The sequence below is a fragment of the Euprymna scolopes genome, chromosome 16 (genome assembly GCF_053919585.1).
Source record: "Euprymna scolopes isolate OS-2025 chromosome 16, ASM5391958v1, whole genome shotgun sequence".
In the NCBI taxonomy this organism is placed as follows: Eukaryota; Metazoa; Mollusca; class Cephalopoda; order Sepiida; family Sepiolidae; genus Euprymna; species Euprymna scolopes.
The window spans coordinates 20278894-20303451 of record NC_136497.1 but is presented as its reverse complement, the minus strand read 5'-3'; the positions used below and the strand labels follow the sequence as shown (position 1 = coordinate 20303451).

The 24558-nt window shown below is 35.1% G+C and overlaps 1 protein-coding gene across 1 annotated transcript in view; it reads left to right on the top strand.

Moving 5' to 3' along the window:
- The window catches only part of LOC145295870 (chymotrypsin-1-like), a 28356-nt gene extending 13878 nt beyond the window's left edge, over positions 1-14478 (top strand). Inside the window, exons 3-6 of the mRNA XM_080141606.1 lie at positions 637-761; positions 4319-4450; positions 10224-10366; positions 14252-14478. Of these exons, the coding sequence (XP_079997732.1) occupies positions 637-761; positions 4319-4450; positions 10224-10366; positions 14252-14416 (565 nt within the window). The 3' untranslated portion in view covers positions 14417-14478. The remainder of the gene's footprint in view (positions 1-636; positions 762-4318; positions 4451-10223; positions 10367-14251) is intronic.
- Positions 14479-24558: the final 10080 nt, after the last annotated feature.

Below are 24558 nucleotides of genomic sequence, written 5' to 3'. Positions count from 1 at the left end.
ATAGAAATAATCAAGAAATAAATAGCTTTAAAAGGAAAAAAAAAAGAGAATTTGTAACAGTTAACCCCCTTGTTTACTGTTAATTCTACGTGATAATGTTACAAATCTTATTTGACTCAATCAGCTTACTGAAACGTGACTTACTCATCAAAACATAACTTAACGTAAGCAGCAATTTAATTGCATAATTCTTAATCAAAAAAACTATGCCATCTTTCACTGAAATTCTAGTTAATCTAAAATTAGAAATTTCTGCTAAATTCTATTTTTCTAAACAACATATATCGACGTTAAACAAAAGAAAATGGCTAATATATAAAATATAAAATATATATATAGGAATAATCGAGAACCCGACCGCCTACACGTTATTCTGAACATTTCAGCATATTATTATCAGATTTACGATGAAGTAATGTGTGTTTGGGTGAATGTTAAATATTAGTTCCAATCAAGTTTCATTGATGTGCCTCATCTCTTCTATATGTTTATTTACTCATATAAGCTATTGTGTATTGACAGTGAATGACATAAAAAAAGCTTCATATACATACTTTGAAAAAGAGACATCAATAGCAAATCTAAATTGTATTTACGTTGTAGATAATTTGATGATTGTCATTTTTTTCCTTTCAGAGATGGTGACCTCCGCAGTGTTCATGCTCTTTTTGGTTCGCTTAATGTTCGCTACATGAGGGATATCATACCAGTATCTACTTATACTCAACATAACAACTTCCATCAAACGCGGGCCTCAGTTCGTAAGTGGTCTTCATTTAACTCTAATATCAATATTCATCATTCCTTATATTTCATACGGAGATCACATTAAAAATATTATGTGAATAAAGACTTGTATTTTTATTAACTTTTAGTCCATTATATACGGCAAAATCACGTAGATTCTTGTTAAATCAAAGAGGTTAAGCAACGTTGAATCTGAACAATACCATATGGGTGACCATTTGGAAATACCAAATGCTATTGTAGAAAGATGTTGACATCTTTTTGCAAGAACTGCAAAAGACCTAAATTTGTCATATACAAACGATTGGTGATCGTTTTGTGGGAGGGGGTGGGGTTATATTCCAATGAAACCTCCTCTGTTGGAGGAAGCCGGTTCAACACACCTATGTTGAGTGTCGTTTCGGTTCTGGCATTAGTTCAAACTTTATAGACATATTGAAGAATTAATGAGCGTTTACAAATCTTGCTCATTATGGAACCGTTTTTTTTTTGTTACTATAAGCCATCATCTCCCACATATCTATCGTTGTTCCCCGTGTATTTCCGTGAAGTAATTAATTCAATCATGATTAATCGAACTCAAATATTCGACCTTCGTATGATCCGTCTTTTGCTCGCAAAATTCCCATTTGGAGGCACGAAAACCAACGGCAAACGGTTCTTTGGGGTGGGGGCGTATTCTGCCTTAATTTATGGCAGATCCGGCGAGTAGCTTCTGCGTCTTGATTAACATCTGGAATAAATACAACACACGCAAATAGTATCGAAAATAATCAGTTGCCTGTCCTTGGGATTCCTTTATAATAATCCGAAGATCTCGCAACATCTCTTCTGTGAGATAGAGGTTGCAAGGAAGAGAAAAGGACATCTCCTACGAGGCTACGAAGTCTATTTTGAACCCTATCAAGGCAGGACAAGTCCTTTTTATCAGCTCCTGCCCAGATGTGGCAACAGTATTCCATCCTTGGACGTACCTGGCTCTTATATAGATAGAGAATAGCATCAGCAGTGAGATATCTACCGGATCGATAGAAAGATCCCACCATTTTTCCAGCGGCCTTGGCAACAGATTTCATGTACGTGTTCCATTTAAGATCAGGAGTAATGGTCAAGCCAAGAAGCTTGTCAAAACTTGAGGCCTCCTGAAGACGAGAGCCATTCATTTCAATTGATGCCAGATGTGGATCAGAATGTTGATGATGTAAAGAGAGAAGCTTGGTTTTAGATGCATTAAAAGTAACCCCATTGAACTACGTGCTCAAGATCAGAGGAGAGAATTGGAGAGAACTTGGTCGTTTACTGTCTTAGATGTGCTACCATAAATGGTAGTGTCGTCAGCATAAATGTCTACAAATGATGTAAGGATGTGATTTGGAAGATCGTTAATGTAGATCAGAAAAAGAGTTGGGCCCAGGATGGACCCCTGAGGGACACCGGCATTAATAATGTGAGCTTCTGATTTTTGCCCCTCAACTACTACTCTTATGAACATATCAGAAAGAAATGATTTAATAATTGAGAAGACATTTCCAGCAATACCGTAGCTAGAGATCTTATGAAGTAAACCTTTATGCCATACCCTATCAAAGGCCTTAGATATGTCAAGAGCAATTGCCCTAGAAAGGTTGCCTCCGTCGAGAGATTTGCTAATCCTATGAGATATAACTGTAAGCACATCTGCTGTAGATCTAGCAGAACGGAAACCATATTGAGTGTCACTAAGAAGGTTATTTTTGTTGAGATGGTTGATTACTTCTGTATTTAACACAGATTCTAGCAACTTACTCATGACGCACAGGAGACTTATTGGCCTGTACTGAGAGGGGGATGAGCGATCACCTGAATTCTTAAATACAGGGCATGCTGATGAAATTTTCCAGGGAGATGGGAAACTATTCTCCTTAAGACAACGTTTAAACAGTTTTGAAGTATGGGCGCTAGTTCAGGTTGAAGTTTTTTGAGTACTATAATTGGAATACCGTCAGGGCCAGTTGCTTTACTGGAATCAAGGTTTTTGATTAGCTTGGCAACATCACGTACAGATATACGTATATCACATAGCGTGTTTTCTGATACAGGAGGAAATATTGGGGGTTGGCGGCCTTGGTCGCAAAGGGTAGAATTAGCTGCAAAGTTCTTGACAAAGAGTTTGGCTTTGTCTGATGCTGACGAGATTACCTCAGGTCCATTGATAATAGTTGGGATGGAGCACACGCTTCTGTTCAGGATTCTGTTTGCTATTTGCCAAAACTGGTAGGAACCAAGCCGCTGCTCAGCTACTTTGGACTTAACAGATTGAGCATACAACTCTCTTGCATTCTTTATTAATTTCTTACAATGGTTGCTGGCAGTCCTGAAAACGGCTTTAGTTTCCATACATCTATTACGTTGGAAACAGTGGAAAAAGTTATTTCTGTGCGCAATGGCAGCAGCACATTCTGGAGAGAACCATGGCTGGTTGTTAGGTTTTTGCTGAAACTTTTTCGAGGGTATGAAACGGTCAATACCTACAATTAACCATTCCGTCAGGTCTAATACTATAGAGGACACATCCTTTTTAAACATGGAATGCATAGGTAGATCATATAAATGTACGGAAGCTATCCCAGTCAGCCTTAGTGTATCGATATACTGTACGATGGAGAGGTACGTCTGGGGACTTATTACATTTCATTTTTATCTTAATCGATACAACAGAGTGGTCGGAAGATCCAAGAGGCGACAGAACAGAAACTGAACATAGTTCAGGGCAAGTTGTGAGAAAAAGGTCTAGTAGACTCGCATACTGGCCGTCATTGTCGGGCACACGGGTGGGTTCCTGAACAATCTGAGTGAGGTCATAGGCAATGGAGAAATCATGACAGAACCTCCCCTCGTTATTTTCATGGAAAGTGTTCGACTGAGCTTCAATCTATGGTCCCCCCTCGCCAAACTTTCACAAGAAACACTCGTCTAGCTGTAAACACTATCAATAATTCCCCCCACTCTTTATCTGTGCCTAAACCTAAACGTAGATTCCATGAACAAAGCTTCTTTCTTAGAACTGCACGCCTGTGGAATTGTCTTCCGTTTTCCTGCTTTCCGGCTGACTACAATATGGTTGTCTTCAAGTCTAACGTAAATAAGTTCTTGATGAGCCGTTCCATATAAGTTATCAAATTTACCAAATTTTCATTACTAAAGATTACTATATTGTCCAATTTCTACTGTACACTCTTTAACCCTTATCCTTGAGTGGCCTCTGGGCCTTGATAATGTGGTGATGCCTTTGTAAAAAAAAAAAGAAAGCATTTTCAACAACCAACGGCTAGAGATTCTTGAAGCAATTTTCGTTCACATTCACAGCATAGATTCTATGTGATGCTTTGCTGATCTTAATATTTTGATTAAATGATAGAAGAAAGTTATGTTAAATCGCCTACTTTCTTATCTTTTAAATAAAGTATTTACCAATGCATTATAATAATACTTCCACGAATTATTCATCCGCGCAATAGCATTTAATGTATAAATGTATTCGCTATTTTACTTGTAATTGTTACATGTTCTAATAATTTGGTCTCTGTTGCAGTGAATGACATCGCCATTCTGACGCTGAGTCGTCCCATTAAAAGAACTACTTGTAGAAAACCAATCAGGTTGGCGAAACCAGAAGAAAAGATTAGCTCGAATTGTGTTGTTGCCGGATGGGGTAAAACATCTGGTAAGTATTTGATTTTATAAAGAGGACTGCGAGGTCTGAAAACTAAAATGACTCTGTCTGATGTATAAGTTATAGGAAAAATAGATTGAAAAGGTGGTCTTAGTATCTAGCACACAATCTTGGGAATATATGAACGTAAGATGAGTTTTTTGCAATGATTGTATGTTAATCCAGATCACTTTCTTTACATTTCATCGCTTTAAGGTAATTCAGCTATAAGCACCGAGGAACAAATGATGAACATTGGGCAACCTCCGTACTCACTTGATCTTGTTCCGTGTGATTTTTCCTCAATTCCAAATTAATCATCAAGTGGATACGGTGCCGTGAGAGGATTCAGGAAGGTAGCAAAGTTGATCTCAGATGCATCTTTCCACTCGAACGTAGTACTGAAGCATAGAACGATGTCAGATTGCTTAAGTTAATATGAAGATTTTCTTTTCGAATTGGAATAAATCGTTTGTGAAATTAATCCCGTTATTTTTTCAGACACATATAGGAACATACCTTTTTAATGTAACATGCATTTAAGCAAACCGCACACACATCCATGCATACACCTTTTAACCAACGCACCAGTTGTCTCCTCTGTGGTAACCTCTACTTTGCCCAACAGGTGGTGCTCTCTTTTTCCTCTTTCGTTTTCTTCCTGACTTCTTTCTCTTTCCATTCGAAACACGGAACTGGCGACACGCGTTTGCCTTCAATTCATAGCTCAAATATAAGCGGCACGCAAATTACGTCCATGCCTCGACAAAGCGTTTATCTTTTCTCAGGATAGGTAAGAAACTCGCGTAAACAGACTCTTACACACGCAATGAATTTCCAACGTATGCTTTTCGACGAACTCTTGCATACATTCACGCACGCATACACACAACAAACGTTTATATACATGCATGCTAGTTATAAACACACAAACACTCTGTAACGTTCGTAACCTTTCTGTGCAAATAAATATTCCTTGTACATGTGTAAATATATGATCCTGTTACAGCGTGATTCATTTTCGATGTCTTAAATGTACTCATAACACGTGCACTTTATGTTGATTGTTTTCTTTATTACGTTGTCCTAGTAACGACGACCTCCAACTATCGAGTTCATTGAACACGCAGCCTATTTCCCGTAACCGGTTCCTGTGCGCAACCTACAAAGAGGGGATCCAGCTATACAACCGGTATATAAACTGCACATCGGATTCCCCACACACACACTTCGTATCATTGTTCCTTTGTCAGTGAATAGTATTTATAGTACAACTAAAACGTATGTTACTGGATATGATGCGCGACATATTGAACGAGAATTAAAGGTAAAAAAGGTTTGGCGTATAATATAGAATACACGTGTATTTATGCGTAAATGTACGTGTTTTCATAAAGTATGCTCATATTTTATTTATTTTTTTTTTTTACTGAAATAAGCACGGTTTTTAGAGAAATATAATTGGTGTGGACCAAAGGTTCGGACCGCGGAACGCACGGATTAGTTGTAAGAAAGATATATTAACCAAAAGATTGCAAGGATAGGATAACGAGTAAGCGGAGCTTACTATCTGGTTGTGTCTATTACAGGTGGTCATACGGCCACCTGTAATGGACATGTGCTGCGTGCTACTAGTACTCCCGCTGATTCTACGGTAGTATGATACTATTCCTCGAGAGGATTACTTCAATTATAATATAGTATTCGGCAAGTCTATGACGCATGTAAGTTTCGGTCTCACAACAATAATAAAGTTTTGAATACCAAGAAATATATTTTAATAGAAGTAAATAGTATATCTTGTTTAGTGTTGGACGATATATTTTTATTATATAGAAATATAATAAATATTTAATGAAGAGAACAATAATAAACTGGTTCCTTTAAAAAAATATAATATACTAGCGGGGGACGGGGTGGGTGGCTTTGCCCAGTCGTAAAATACGCTTAAATATGATATTTTTAATTGTTCAGATTTCGTATATATTATAATAGAATCTTGATTTCAAAAGTTAAGAATAAGTATTTAGGTGCCATCAGCTAGGATCGAAACTTAAAACAAAACTGTAGCATTCAAAGCTGGTGACGTTACTACTGTACCAACGTTACACGCATATGAACTGATTAAAAAAAACTTAGAGTAATGTACAAAATGTATAACGATTTTTTCAATTTTTACCCTTTTTGACCACTTAAAACTATTTAAACCGGCTAAAGACCTATAAAAGAACGACCCATAAAAAATCCAATCAGTTAAGGCCCTCTTTAGTTTCGGAAGAGATAGAGTTTAAAAATGTGAAGACAGACAGACAGACAGACGGCTATAGTGAGTTTTATGAATTAGATTATTTACTATAAAGTATAATTTTAACTATAAAGAAATAGAATACCTTTATACTATAGAGAAATAGATTGAATTTTCATATAAACGAATTAATAAGCTTTATAAAATTAATATAAAGAAATTTAATGCATTTTTACTATTCAAAAATACAATAACTTTTTCTACCATAGAAAAATGTGACATTTTTTACTATAAAGAAATGTAATAGAGGTTTACTATAGACAATTATAATATATTTTTGGTATAGAAAAGTATAATATATTTTTACTATAGGGGAATATAATATGTTTTACTATAAGCAAATATAATATTTTTTCATTATAGATGAATATAATATTTTTATTATAAAGAAGTATAATAAATATTGAATATAGAGAAATATAATAAATATAAAGATATGTCTTGGTACATTTTAATATATGGAAATAAAGACGGTCGCAGTCGGTCGACTACGGTTAATAAAGAACATTTGAAAGCCTTAATTGAAGCCGATTCTCGCAAAACCACACAAGAAGTTGCTGTTGAACTAGAAGTCTACCACTCAACAGTTGTTCACCATTTAAAGCAAACGGGGAAGTAAAAAAATGTTGGATAAATTGATGCCGCATGAACGATAATAAAAGAAATCATCGTTTTGAGGTGTCCTCTATGCTCGTTCTGTGCAACAAAAACGACCCATTTCTCGAGCGGATTGTGACGTGTGATGAGAAGTGGATCCTCTACGACAATCGACGATTTTGGCACAGTAGTCGAGTGCCGGAGAAGCTCCACATACGCCCAGAAGCCAAAATTGTACCAAAAAAGGTTATGGTGACTGTTTGGTGGTCTGCAGCCGGTCTCATCCATCACAGCTTCTTGAATGCGGACGAAACGATTACGGCGGAGAAGTACTGCCGACAAATTGACGAAATGCACAAGGAGATCGAACGTATATGTCCGAGATTGGTCAATATAAAGGAACCAATTCTTCTCCTGACAACGCTTGCTCGCATGTTGTTCAACTGACCCTGCAGAAGCTGAACGAATTGGGCTACGAAACTCTATCTCATCCACCATATTCACCAGACCTTTCGCCCACCGATTATCACCTTTTCAAGCATCTCAACAACGTCTTGTGCGGAAAACGCTTCAGAACCGAGATGATACCGAATCGGCCTTCAATGACTTCATCGCTTCCAGAACTCCAGATTTCTATGCTAATGGAATAAATAAACTTGTTTCTCGTTGGCAAAAATGTGTCGATTCTAATGGTTCTTATTTCGATTAATAAAGTTTATTATGAAAGGAATAATAATCTTTTGAAGTTGAACATCAAAAAACAACATTATAACTGTAGGTAGTTAGCGTATCAATAGAATTTTGTTACTTGCATTTTTGAAGTACATTGGTTTTACCAAATTATCTGTTTTAATAGGACATTGGAAATTAAATATTATTACATATTATTTTTTTTTTATTGGAATCCTTTGAGATGAGCATTACTCATTAAAAAGGAATTCCAGTAAAAAATAATATACAATATTATTCGGCACGGACCCGAGAGTGGAAGACCAGATAAGAATGAGAAGTTTGGATTTATAAGACCAAAAAAATCCAACCTTGATCGCCAGTGGATAGAAGTGTTGAATCTTTACGGTTCCAGGTGAACATTGTCTGAAGATAGCGATTTCAATCCTATCCAAAGGTTAAGTTGGCCAAAAACGTGGTTGCGACAACAACAAATATGGAAGGCAGTAATTACTGGGGATAAAATTACGGGATTCAGTATTCTTATCCCGTCGCGGTTAATTACCCGAAGAAGGCCAGAGAATGAATTGGCCGAAACATGGTGAAACTACAACAACTATGAAGATAACAATCTGTAAATAAATAAAATGTTATTATTGCGGTATCATTTAGTCATTGAATTAGCAATGTAACAAAATTATTATAAAAACTACAAAAACTTTGGATGGTTTAAAACGAGGTTTTATTGTACAAATAATGTGGTTCTTGTGTTATAGCTTCAGGAATACAATGTCATATGGATTCATATTATGATCAGGAAAATACCGTGAAACAATCGTGTGAAAATGTTGTTTTTTTTGTTTCTTTGAATGGACTTTTATAAGTCTATACTCTTCTACAAAAATATCGTATGCATCTATATTTATTATAGGAATTTATAAAAATTTAGTAATAATGTCCATTACATCGATTTTTTTGTATAAAAGTGGTAACGACGTTAGTGTAAAGATAAATTAATTAACCAATCATTATGAACACAACTGTAAGGCGTAAGGTTGGGCAATGTGGGTTACATTTAATTTAATTTAGTTTTATGCAAACGAGGGCAAAGATAAGTGGGTGGAAACCTGTCGTGAAACTTCAAATAACTCATATTTGGTGAAATTTAAAAAAATATATGTTAAATGACAATGTCCTAAACTCGTTGAAATATTTTGCAGGGATTTTAGAAAGCGGTATCTGGGAACCGTTTCCCATCTGAAAATTCACATACTTCAGATTTTGTATTAAATTTGATCCGTAGTCACTAAACACTAGTTAAGAAAGATCCCTTGAATTAACTCGTTTCTTATCGTTGAGCACTTTACGTTGAAAAAAGTCTGTCAATTTCGCTCGCATGCACATATAATGATTAGATCACTCTGACAGACGTCAAAAAAAAAATTAAAATAAATGTTTAAATTTTAAGAGTATTTCTCGTAGTTAACGGTGGCCGAATGGATTAACTCCTTGCTAATGGAGTCAGAGATAACTTCTGATGCCAGGTTCGAATCTATCGACCGATGTTAATCGTGACACCCTGCACTGATGATTCCCGAAAGGATGAAACACTAGTGTCTGTATGTATTTAATAATTATTATAGTAAATAATTATATATATAATTATTTTTTTTTACTATAATAATTAAATACCTACAGACACTAGTGTTTCATCCTTTCGGGAATCTTCAGTGCCGGGTGTCACAATTAACACCAGTCAACAGATTCGAACGGCAACACGAGCCATCTCTGGCTAGATTAGCAAAGACTGTATCCATTCGGCTACCATTAACCGCGTGAAATAACGTTGAATTTAAACATTTTAATTTTAAATGTTCTTTACGTCAGTCAGACACACACACACACACACACACACACACATATATATATATATATATATATATTAGGAAATAATTATCTCAATTTAATGCTAAGATAATAGTCTTCTGTAAAAACTGAATGCTAATGAATGCTAAGATAATAGTCTTCTGTAAAAACTGAGTAGTCTTATCATTATTGTAAAAAATAAATGAATATATTCACGTTCATGTGATATAATTTCTCTCGTTGCTTATCACATCTGCCAAGGCTTCTTTTTATTTCTATGTTACCCTTGCTTTGAATAACCAAATCATCCACTCACATCTTTATGCTGTGTATTTAATCTGCTTACAGCTAATAGTCAACCATCTGATTGGCTGCGACGAGCTGACGTTCCCATCATGCCATTGCTTAGATGTTACTACATGGTTCCAGGTATTACACAGCAACATATCTGTGCCGGAGATACTGCATATAACGGAAAATCCGCCTGCAAGGTAGATGTACATTTCGTGTTTCTTTACACGCACGCACACACACACACACACACACACACACACACACACAATTACATTATCTTTATATAAGAAGATATCGAGCTCATATAAAGCTCAATAGGTACTTGTACAGTTCAATCAAAACATAAAAAAATGAAAATATCGAAAAAAAGGTTATATTGTACGTATCCGTTTTGAACTGAAGATCTCCGAAAAAAAATTTCACTTAATTTGATCGAGTAGTTTTTTTTTTTTTTTTTTTTTTTTGTGTGTTTTTTTACAGCCGAAGAACACGTTTTTCTGGCAGCACGTTGAAGGCAGATATCTGGAATTAAAAAAAAAAAAAATTGTTTGGATTTTAGAAACGCCACGGGAGATAACTCAGTTTAAAGCTCCGTCACTCCCTCTCTATCTTTAATACTAGCCTTTCTTCCTAAAAATAGAACCTATTGGTCGGTATCATAAAACATTGTTTTTTCGCTGTAAAACAAAAATTACTTGATGAAATCAAGTGAAATTTTTTTTCTCGGAAAACTTTATTCCATAACAGATACGTAAAATTTAAACTTTGTCCGATATTTTCATTTTAATGTCTTGATTAAACTGTACAAGTACCACTCAATATACTAAATAAAACAATTAAATTAATAATAAAATTAAAATTTGAATAAATTACAGTATTTATCAATCCACCAAATATTCAAACAAGTAATTTAAAAAAATGTTATTTTATATTTTGCTTTTTGTTTTCATTAAATATTTTTATATAATACCGGTAGGCCGGCCCGCCGGCCGGCCGGTCAGCGTTTCCCGGTAGTAGAATACGCTTAAATATGATACATACAGATTGCGTATTTATTATTATAGAGACAATTCTCTATCGATTATTATACTGAACCTAATATATAGTAGTGAGATCAAAACAAAAACATATATATATGACTTGGGTGCCGTCAGCGTGAATAGAATCCACAACATACAAATCTCCACCATTGATCCATTGCCTTTGTAGCCACACCCAAACATATATATATATATATAAAGCTGAATGTCTGTGTGTGTGTCTGGTCACGAATAGGCTCCTATATGGTTGACTATTTTAAAACACTGATTACATATAATGATAGAAAATGTATCGAGACACAGGAATGGGCATGTTTGACCCTGCAGAACGGTGGTTCATAAAAATTGTGGGGTCTGCGTTCGCTCCTGCTCCAAAAAGTATGGAAATAAAAATTTAACAATAAAAAAAACGTTTACAAGTGTTTTTGATATAGATGTACATAAGAATACTTTGATAAGTATGTTTTAACTTAAATAGGAATGGTATAATAAAATTGCGGGGTCTGCGTTCACGCCTGGCCTCCATAGAATTGAAATAGGCACAAACTTTAATAAAGACTTTTCATGTCTATCTGCGTAAGTATACTTTGATAATTATGTTTCAGTTTGAAGAAATATGGTATAATAAAATTAGGGGGTGTTCGTCCGCGTCTGACCTCCATAGAATGGAAATATGTCACAAAGTTTAACAAGGTTTTTTTTAATATAGATCCACAGAATATTGTGATAAGTGTTTCAGTGTGAACAGGTATGGTATAATAAATTATGGGGTTTATCTATTTCATTTTTACTTTCATCATATTTTGCTTTGGTTTTGATACCCCCGAATTCGAAGTTATCTCTTTACAACCCTTCCTTTTCATAACCTATTATACTTTCATAAATCAGAGTCCATTTTGTGTAGGCTGTTTTTGAACCCAGTCAACGACGGGTACTTTTGCTAGTATATATATATATATATATATATATATATATATATATATATATATATATATATATATGCTGTACAACTTTATTCAGTGTTTGGCCCAACGTTTTAACTTTCTTTAATTCTATTAAATATGTAATTATTTTAATGAAAGTTAATAAATTTAGTAAATACTAGCGTTGCTCAGTTTTCAAAAATACTTCCATATCAAAGGGAAGTAACTCTAAAAATGAATCCAAATTTACGCCTCTTTTTGAAAATGGCGGCCAATTAAAAATAATTCTGATCACGGCAAAATATTTTCTGGGAAGAAAACGAAATCGAATTACATTTTGCTCTTCTAAGATAATGCAACGATCAACGAGATAAAAAAAAACTGACGAACCAAAATCAAATATTTATTTTGTAGCAAGAAAGTTTTCGATGACAAAGAAATTATAAAGATACACCCATTATTATATATTAGAACACTGCTGTTGCAGAACTAACTCATAAACTATTTCACACTCAATAAATGCCGGAAGACGAAGCTGTAAGGTGAAAGTCGACATCCGGTACTCGTATTGGACTGATGGCTGAAGTGTGGTGTCTGCTTAGATGCTGCACTCAAATTAATTGTCTTTAGTCAATGGAGGGGGAAACCCTTCTATGCTAAGGCATTTTTTTTTTTTTTTTTTTTTTTTTGCAAAATCCCAGGGTGCCTTCTTTTGGGGGAGTTGATACTCCCACATTAAAAACGACCTTGTGTTACATTTTATTTTACGTGGAGAAGCAAATAGATATCAGTCGATATTCGGTGGAACACCGTAGGGCGTTCGCCGGTTTAGTCGAATTACCCACCTTCTTGTATGTGCCTTTCCTGTGTGCCAAACAGGCAAGATGTTAAAGATGTTACAAGCACGCATATACGCACAAACTGATATATTATAAATACATTTCAAACGACACACGTTATTTATATGAACACCGTATATACACACAAAAGCGATGGCTGTATACACATTGTAAGGACTTTATACACACCATTAAACGATAGTACCGCTAACAATTACATGATTACATGAATAGTTGTATATACATGTACATTTTATACACACACCGCAATGACACATATTAATTATGTATATACACCGCGAGTATGTAACAAAAACATTAATGTTTTCATCATTAATATGAGATCAATCTTTACAGCATAATACGAAAGTTTTGTCATAATTTTACTTTGTTAGCATTAATATTTTATCATTAATATGAGATCGATCTTTACGAAATGATACGAAAGTTTTATCATGTTAGCATTAGGATTAGAGTAAGGATTTATTGATACCGATTTATTGATACCGAGATCATTATCATTCGATTGCCGAATGTACATTGATTAATCATTTGCTGTTGATTGTCGATTAAATCTCGGCTTCAAATTTTCAAGTGGTGTATTAGAATGTTTCTCGCAATCTAAATTAATCGCGTTATCAAGGTTTTGAATCTCTATCTACCGTTTGTTACACTTATATTTGGGAAACAAGAGAGCGAGATAGAATTAAAGAGAGGGAATGAGAGAGAGAATTAGATAGAGAGAGAATTAGATAGAGAGATGTTCTATTCATTCTAAAATATATTAATACCAAATATAGGTAAAAATTCTGCAAGGTAAGAGAAAATACTGATGAACAAACATTGAAATATTTATTTTATAACAAGCGATCTAACAGAAATTATAAAGATATCAATTAGGGAAGATTTTTTTCTTCTTTATATAAGCCTTATTTTAACCGAAATTGAAATTCGCAAGTTTAGAATACCAATCAAACACATATTTAAAAATAAATAAAGATATTTATTTGTTTAAAAATCAAATTTTTGGCGAACATGATCACGATTAGAATGATTTTGTTTCTTTTTTCTTTCCTCGTGGCATGATGTCACTAAAATATAATATCTATGCGGTCTTCTTCAAACAGTGATCATTATTACTATTAGTTCAGAAGCCATTGATATTCTCATTAAGATATCGCAAAGTGCAAAAGTTTTCATATGTACTCTTAGTTGTGTAAACGCTTGCGTTTTGCTCGATATGTTGGTCAGCTTTCATTTGTATCAATTCTTTCTTTTAGGGCGATTCCGGTGGACCACTCATGTGCAAAAGCGCTGACGACGGTGAAACTGTATTGACTGGCCTTGTCTCTTACGGGTGGACTTGCAGGGAAGGACTCGGCGTTTATACCAACGTTGCTTATTTCAATAGTTGGATCCAAGCTGTAATTCACTCGGATAAATAAAATGCTTTCGGAGAATTTCTGAATAAAAAAAACTATAGTAATCAATATTGGATTTTATTAAACTTGCTTCGTTATGTTATTTTTATTTTTACTTCCTGCTACTATTACTACTACTGTTACTATTTCTGCTACTACTACTACTACTACTACTACGGCAGTTCACAATCTTATATCTTTATGATAAGAACTTCTTATTCCAGGTCTATTGCTTTTAAACACTTATTCAGAATTTATAAGTTAGCCATAGTAACTTTTAAAATCAATTGTCTGCTTGCCCTCAAAATAACTGTATATTATTTGATATCTATTGTAACTGAATACAGTTTAAGATTGTTTAAAAACAACCCCTTGTTTTTAAAGGTGCTCTAATACAAACGGCGACAAAGAATCATGAATTGTCCCGACTTCACCTGTCGATAATTTAGTTTTAGTTATGATGCATAATGTCTTTGGAGATTTTAAACAGTTTAACGAGAAAGGGTCACTTTTTTTTTCGTTCGTATAAACGATGTTGAAGATTAACCATCTTCCGTCTCATCATTTTTACCAAAGACTGCGGTAAATGCTATCTGCAAGGTGGAACGATAAAATTGTCGCCCTAGAACAGACGACATGATTCCATTTCGGTTTAATGAAAACTGGTTTTCTTTTTTCTTTTTTTTTTTTGCACACCATGTACTAGTTTTCCAATTGTATACACACCCCATGAGGGATATACGCCTTCTATCGTGTTTGAAAGTAACACAATGTTAAACGAGCGAGATCGGAGATGCGCCACTAGACAACTCATGCTCTCTACCAATTCACGTAATACCAACAAGACCATTACCAACACCCTCAAAATACAGGGGCGTGCCCAAGGTGATGAAAACAAAGTTCTCGGCTGTAACCTCTCCTGATGAAGCTGGTTAGGACCCTTATTTATCTGGAAATCTCGGCTCGTGTCTGTTCTCCCTAAAATCAAAAAGCAATCTCCCGAAATTCTCTTCTGTTCTTCTATTCGCGCGACAGTCGTATATATAGTGAGGTATGTGAATTGGGATGGAAATTTCCCCAGCCAATAAAATTTCGCCACGAAATCGAAAAGCTTCATGTTCTTTTCGTTTGTGCAATTCAAGAATCTGGGATCTGAGTAATTCTCACCACCGCCAAAGTCAGATGTCAGTTCTGACATCCGACTTTGAGTTTACCAAGGCCAGATAATGTTATGCTTCAAGTTCCTGTCATCAACTTAACTGCAAAATATATTTCTCTGGTTTCAAACAATTTCTATTTTGACAGAGATTTTTCTGTGCTGCTGAGTTGTCTCTTGATATCTTTGTAAGTCAACATCACCGAGAGGGCTGCTAAGGCCTTCTCTCCTTCATCGTAAAAAGTTAATTCCACCCTGACCTTTGCCACCATCACAACCGCTTCAGACGTGACCCCTGCTTGTTGTTACAATGCCTTCTACGTCTTTATTTATCTCATCATTATTCTGGATTATCTCTCTACGCCCCCATGATATTAAAATATTCAAATATACGCAATATCAAATAACTTCACAAAAAGAAAAATATCACATAACCACAAAAAGAACAATAAAAAATACAATTATGCAATCGTCCAAACATTTAAAGCAAAAGCAATAAAAACATTTTCCTCTTTCTCTTTCTTTTTTTCTTTCAAGCTTTTAATTCAATAAAGAAAAAATATGAGATTCATTTAAGCGTCAATTGGATTTCAATCAATTGTTTTAGCATTAAAAAACAACAATAAAACTTTCTCTTTCTTCTCTTTCAAGCCTTTTAATTCAATAAAAACATATACGACTACTCGTGCTGATTATCCCCACGCACGGCCATTGCACACACGCATATGATCTTTCTCTCTCTTTCTCTCTCTCTCTCTATATATATATATATATCTATCTATCTTCTCTCTAGGCCAATTTTCACAGACGACAGAAAGACAAAAAGGCTCTGCTTACTTCGATTCTGTTATCTTCTTTTTTTCTCTCTGTTCTCGTTGCTTCGCAGCGCGCACTTGTTGAATCCGTCAAAAAAATTCCTCTCTTTCCTCTCTCTACGTTTTCCTTCTTTTTTCCAAATGTTCAACCGTTTTTTAAAGTTTTTTTTCCAAACGGGCGTTTCCTCTGTTTAAAGATTTTTAATGTCCTTTTCACGCGTGCGAATTCTCTTTCTGACTTAAAGTCTTTTCCAGGCGTCTTTTTTTTCTATATTTTTCAGCTCTGTCTCTCCTTCCTTTTGTTTTCAATTGTCCCCGTCTGTCTCTTTCTTCCGTGGTAACAAAAAAATGAGAAATATTAAGTCTCACCCTTTTTTCGGGTTGATATCATTGTCGCGGCCACGAAACTGTAACCTCTCCTGATGAATCTTGTTAGGACCCTTATTTATCTGGAAATATCGGCTCGTGTCGTCTAGTCTTCTCTGAGGGTTGTTACATGGAATCCTGTATGCTGAAAGCGAATATCGAAACCGCAGACAGGAAGAAATACAAACTCCTGTACTGTAGTCTACAGAGTTAATTTTCACAAACTTATGTACAAATGTTTTTACACATATCATTCAGTTCTTAGTAAGTTTTTCAAAGTCTCAAATCTCTTCACAGCGTCAGACAGGTGGATGAGGAGGAAGAGGAAGGGTCGGGTCCTCACGGAACGGAGGTCTCTATACGATATGTTCTCCCCGAAATCAAAAAGCAATCTCCCGAAACTCTCCCCTGTTCTTCTGTTCGCGGGACATTCGTATATATAGTGAGGTATGTGGATTGGGATGGAAATTTCCCCAGCCAATAAGATTTCGCCACGAAATCGAAAAGCTTCATGTTCTTTTCGTTTGTGCAATTCAAGAATCTGGGATCTGAGTAATTCTCACGACCGCCAAGGTCAGATGTCAGTTCTGACATCCGACTTTGAGTTTACCAAGGCCAGATAATGTTATGCTTCAAGTTCCTGTCATCAACTTAACTGCAAAATATATTTCTCTGGTTTCAAACAATTTCTATTTTGACATGAAATAAAATATATATATTTATATTCTCTATTTTAAATCACCCGGGAATGATTAGCTATCTCAGCGTTGTTCTAAAGCTCCCTAATGGGGCATGACGTCACATGGCCGCGGTTATGGTATTTGGTATGGTTTCAAGGAAGAGGCACATCATACCACCTCACATCTTCGGAGTCGGCTTGAAAGTCAACACCAAAGTGTACCTGGACGTGCTGAAGAGTATGGCAATCTCCTGGTGCAGTCAGGTGGCCGCTGGCAGACTGCGCCGCCCCACAAGTCCCAAGAGACTCAGGCTTGGTTTCAGAAGGAGTGCTACGACTTTGTATCCTTCTCTCACTGTTCCCTTCTTCCCGATTTGAACTCGCTGGATTCATCATTTAGTCATACGTCGAGAACATCACCAACATGACATCCCACATCATCAAAGGAAGTCTGATCGCCGCCATCCGTAGAGTATTCGCCGAGCTCCAGCCGGCGCTTGTATAAAAGGTATGCTCTTAGCCCCGGACTCGTACCGAGGTGATAATTGAGGTTGAAGGCGGCTAAATTGAATAGATATAAGCTCTACTGCGTAATCAAGTTACCTGAATTAATTTTTTCAATAAAAGTTTTAAAATAAAGCTGTAGTGTTGTTTTTTTAGGGCGACACTTTTATCGCTCAACCTTGTATTACAATATTAAATGTGAGTTCCTGAACGCTTGTTTACAGCGTTTTTCCAATGTTCTTTAATAACAAAAAAAAATGCATATATATCTTAATATTGGGATAAAGTCATGTTTGATAAAAAGAACAGTTCTAATATTAATAATCAGCCGTAGTTTATAATTAACAGAACAAGTTACCCCTCTCTCTCTTTCTCTCTCTCTCTCTCCCTCTCTCTCTCTCTCTCTCTCTCTCTCTCTCTCTCTCTCTCTCTCTCTCTTTCGGTCCAGTTCACTTTATGTTGATCTAACTATTCTCTAATACTTTTAAATGTTTCTAAGCATTTAGACAAAGACTGACTCTGTTTCCTCTGCGTGTCAATCTAATTTACACACGTGTGTGTAGTAATAGAAGTAGCAGTAATGTACTGTAGCAGTAGCAGTGTCAGAAAAAGCCATTAAAAATGCGTGATAGAAAATTGAATAATTCGACCTCCTATGTTTCGAAGCTTATAAATACTTGAAAAATGTAATTAAACCCTAATATTTTTCAATTAAAGGAGCAAAGACCAAAATTAAAAAAATAACAGGTTTAATAGCAAATTATGCAATATTTGTTTATTAAAATCGGTTTTCTTTTAAAACGATTAAAAGAAAATCAGCGAATTTTAACTTACTTCGATAAAATATATGTATATATACATTCTAAAAAAATAATTTACCTATGAAAAATATTCATCAATAGGTATTTCTATTCTTTATTGTTAAGAATTTATCCATATTTATATTTTATATTCAATGTCCTTTTTAAATAAAATACTCTTTTAAGTGAGTATTAAAAAATACCGCGACTTCAGCTCGTCACAAATGGGAAAAAGGGGATATCCCTTTCTTAGAGTTATGAACTATGGTGTCCTGTAAGTGACAGAATTAATGCCTCTTTCTATTGCTGCCTGTAAACGAAAGTTAGTAAATATGGGCAACCGTATATGAAAAATAGTCCCATTTCACTTATCAGTTTTTGCCGATAAAAAAACAGTTGAACAATTTTTTATTTTTTTATTCTCTTAAAGAAATACATGCGTTTTTAATTTAATATATTTTATTTCTCCTTTATGGAGTGATTTTTTTTTAATATCTAAAAAAAACATTGAATGAAATAGAAAAAATTGTCGTAATTCTACGAAATTTTCTAAACAATATAACAAGATTATAAGGTTTCACTTAAAAAAATTCAACGTGATTAAAAAAAGGATATTACGGGTAAATTTGGATATTACGGGTAAATTTGAAAATAACTGTTCTTTCTTGTTTTAAATTGGCTTATTTTATTTATTGATCTTTTATCTTCAATTTGTGATATATAAATTTGAGGTGAGATTAATTATTTTCATTTTAATAGACATTTAAAAATGGGGGTAAAGTTAAAAAAACGCTTGTCTAGAATATTATATTCGGTTTATTGGAAAGAGCATAAAATTTCACATTGAACCTGAAAATATCTTAAAAATTGGACCAATAGAAAATTTTTAAAAGTTTAAAAATTGAATAAAATTTAACTCGTAAAATTCAGTTAATTTCATTACGTAAAAAATGGCTGCATGAACGCGCGCAGGCACTTCACAAACACTGTTTTTTTTTTAAATAAAAAATAATATTTCTGTTATTTTTTAAACAACTTTATTATTTTATCTTGGAAATATTTTCCATAAAGAAAATAAACAACCCACTTTAAAAAGAGAATTTACGAGTTTTTTTAATATTTTTTTTCGCAGTTTTGTGTTAGGAGTGTCAAAAAATTCCCCAAAACTTCTGACACACCTAGTGTAGCAGTAGTAATAGTAGCAGTAGTAGCACCAAAATCTTTTATGTAAAGTAGTTCGCTGATTAACAAGTCTTTTACTTCTTAATAAACAACAATGATACATCTATACTACTACTACTACTACTACTACTACTACTACTACTACTACTAATAATAATAATAATAATAATAATAATAATAATAATACGGCGGATGACTGCAATGAAAACTGTAGAAATATTAAAGAAACCCCTTGAATGTGGAGATGATGATTTACTGACACAAACTGGACATAAAACATAAAGGAACATCACATGAAATCATAAAAACTGAAACTGTATAATCGAAGTTAAACCTCCCTGTGTCCCTGCCTTTTGCTTCCCCATTTTTGTGTGCGTGTCACCCTAAACTAACACCACACTAAATAAGTGAGGAGGGTCAAGGAGGATAGAAGAATTCAAGGAGAGAAAGCTCTAGCCCGACCATCGCTAGATGAGTGCAAAGAAGACTGGACCTTGGGAGAAGCTTACTGCCATCCAAATTCCACTGAAGACCAATAGTTGCTGCTAACGAGAAATCAATGGTAAACCGCTATTGCGAAAACGCAAATCCATTTATAAAGTTATCAGAAGTGGTGGAGTGTACTGGAAATCTGAGGAAACTTGTTGCCACTCAGACTCCAGATAACACCACGAGTTGTTCTCAAAGAGAAATCTTTAATGATGGTCTGAGTGGATGAAACGCGGAATATTCAGTGTAGCTTAATCGCCATATATATTTTATAAATTACTATATATATATATATATATATATATATATATATATATATATATATATATATATATATATATATATAGTAACTCTCCAAAGCCTCAGAGGGAGGCTAACAGGTGCTACACCTTGCCCAAGGATGGCCTTAAACTGTGCAAGACAGGGGCGTTCATCTCCCTGAGACATTATACATACCCGCGTACCCATATAGCTTATTTAGACAAGAATCTTCCTACGTTTCCGAATTACTGAGATGAGAAATGATTATTCGTAATATTTGCTGCTCTCATCGTGAATGTTATTTTCACACAGACCCATGGCGCAGTGGTTAGAGTGGCTTGAAAAATCAATTGTAAATTGATATTCTCCTGATGGTTGAAAATTCAATCCTCAGTGTGGGCGACCGAAAAATACAATTACGAGTTACTTAGAACCTCAATCCAGTCATGGCTGGTGAAACAAGAGCATGCTATCCGACATGAATTAAATAAAGGGTTCCGTTCGAAATCCCGTGCAAATTCCCGAGTTCGACATAAACATTCTCGAGCTCGACAAGATACACATGAAGTAGGTTGGAGGTTACATCAACCAAAACGTTGTGAAAATGACACTAAGTGTGAGAACAATATTCCGAAGAATCCAAGTACGCGTAATACGAAGAAGCTGTCTTCAAAAAGAATTTCAATTGGATAAACGGAGGATCTGAGCGTTGGTGGCGAAAAATAGAAAATTAATTTCAGTGATGTTAACTATTTTCCTCATGCTCCAAACAAGATGTTAACTATTTTCCTCATGCTCTAAACAAGAAGAGAGAAAATCAGCAGTTCCACAAATACTCCTTAAAATACCGCTATAGACAGTTGTGTCATCTGCATAGATGTAAACAAATGGTTTCAGAATATTCAAAAGGATTATTGAACTCAAAATGGATCGTTGGGGCGCCCGGCTTTGATACTTCTGCTCATCAACGGCTACTATTATGAGCTATCAGAGATATAGGATTTCATGCTTTTGAAGATATCGAAAAGTTATTCTATAGCTAACAAACATATGAAACAAGGCTTTGCTGGCAAACGCTATTAAATGCCTTTGCTATATCAGTAGCTATTATACAAGAAACAAAGGCCTAGGCGATAAATTCACTTATTCTGTGCTGCTGACCTTGCAAGATAAAAACAATATTGCTTGCGACAGAGTAAATTTACATTTGCTGACGTAATTGACAACGTGTTGGTTTATCACAGATTCAAACAACTTACTCATGACATCCAGTAGATTTATCGGTCTGCTCTGAGGTGCAATACATCTACAAAAATTTTTATTAGTCGAATTGACGAAGCTTTTCAAGAAGATAGAAATCATTTCTTCTTTAAGCAACGATTGAGCAGCTATAGAAGAATAAGATTTGTTCCAACTGCTGAATTCTAAATATAATGGCCTCCATACTGTGCAAACCGGTTGCATCAAGATTCATGATAAGTTTAACAGCATCCCGGACAGATACATGGGTGTTGCTGATCGTATTTGTAGGAGTAATTCTGGAAATAATTGATCTTGATAAAATAATTTTCAAAATGTCTGTTTTTATCAGATGCCGAGGGTCTATTAATAAAGGTTGCAATAATGGTCTTACATTCCTTCAAAACCTTGTTTGTTATTCTCCAAGACCTATGGAAACCAAGTCTCTCTCTTTTCTTTTTTGCATTTTCACCCCAAACAAGCCACAGTGCCACTTTGATGTAGGGGGATACTATCTGGGACATAATTTACAGGGATATTATGTAGGGAGTTGAACAGCAAGATGCTTGTTTACATTACACTTGAACTTCTGCATGTCAGTACAACCAGGGCAGCATGTTTCAGGAGGGGAATTCCAAAGTCTAGCAGTCTTAGGGAAGAAACTATTAAACTAGAAAGCTTTCTGGCATCTAGGGGTCTCTGCTATGTAGGGGTGGGATTTAGCTGCTTGTCGGGTTTGCGAGTGGTATGTACGTCGAGGGGGTACAAGGGTTTGTAGTTCGTCGGAGCACCCACCATTAAAATATTTGTAAAACAAACAGAGGGATGCAACATTTCGTCGATGGGACAGAGGTTGAAGCCTACCTGATAGTGTGGGACCTATGAGTTTGGCGACTTTCTCTGCTCAACAACTCTGGGTTTTAAGTGTTTGGGAATAAGATTCTTTTGAGTCTAGGTCTATTTTCAAAGAAAAGAGGGGTTCCTTCTTTGATTCTCGCTTAACTCACACTGAAAGGTCATCACAGCTTGATGGAGAATGATCTTAGTCAAACGCGAGACTTCATTCGAACGATAAGTTATCCACTTGTTATGTGTGTTACGTAACTGATTCCGAGTAGAACTAGAGCGTTTCCGTACCAACTAAGATGTAATCTTGTTGTGAAGTTTCTTGGCTTCGCGTTCTTGGATATATGTCATGAGTAGTTTGCCCTTTCGACACTTGTATAAGGAGTGAAAATCCCCCTTCAACGCTTTCTTCACTGTTGCTAGTTCCACGCCAATCTCTCTCGTCAATGTCAGTATTGCTTTGTTAAGATATTACTGCACCTTTTTATTTCCCGACGTATTGCGGATTCATTGAACACTTATTAAAGTTCGAACAACTTGTATTTTTCATGCCAGTGTTATTATACAAATAGACTCAGGCGGTATGTTCATTAAGAAATCACAAACCAGTGGATTGTTCCTTACAACAGGGTCCTCCTTCAACAGTTCAACGCTCACATTAATGAAGAATTTGTACAGCAAATTCTCACTCGAAGCGCGGGTATCTTTGCTAGTATATATATATATATATATATATATATATATATATATATATATATATATATATGACCTTGTCGGTCTATGTGAAGTTTTTACCAAATCCGCATCGGAATATTTTATCTATAAAGTTGAAAATTGATACATAGGGTATTTGGACCGCTATCACACTTTTGATTTGGTACTTAGCCGGTAAAATAGCTGCTAGGGGGTCAAAATTGGGAAAAAATTACCTTTGCCTGGCTTAAGTCGACAACATGATTTTTCTGCATATTGCGTTAATTAAAAGTTATAGGTTAAACATTATTATATTTTGCATTTTTATATACGTATGGATTTAAGTCAAATGCTATAACGGATGGGCCTATATTTTGGTTTCGATTGTAACTGAAACCATTTTTGTTTTTACATTTGAATTCACTACTACATATTAGGACCGATATAATAATCGATAGAGAATTGGCTCTATAATAATTAATACGAAATCTGCGTGAATTAAAATTTAATATTTGAGCGTATTTTTCGATCGGACAACGCCGGGCCCTTCGCTATTTTATAATATAAATGTATGTTTATCATTTCTTTATGTATCTTTCCTGCTCTCTTTTTCTCTCTCTTTTCTCCTCCCCTCTCTCTCCCCCCCTCTCTCTCTCTCTCTCTCTCTCTCTAACTATCTCTCTTTCTCCGCTTCTCTCTGTCTGCCTGTCTGTCGCTCTGTCAAAGGATGCGATAAAGCCGTGTTTCAGGATACGAACTTTCTAATGCAAGACTATAAAAAGAATCCAACGATGATAATCATTTTTATTAGAGTACCATAGGCATCTGCATTCACTCTGAACATCGGCAAATATTATGTTTTTGTTTACTCCTTAAAAATTGAAAAATGAAGTTACGAGGTGTGAGTAGAAGTACACAGTTGGGAGAGTTAGGTTGTCCCAAAAGTTCATAAGCATTTGCGAAAAATTGACTTTTTGATGCAATTTTTATTGTTTTTGTTTTTTCGTTTATATTGTTATAGTAATCTTCATCCGTCTATTCGAGATGGCAATTGATAAAATTGAGCTGCAAATTTTGATTCGAAGTCTTTTAACCAGGGAACTCGTAGAAGAGATTTGTATTGCCGAAAGTGAAGG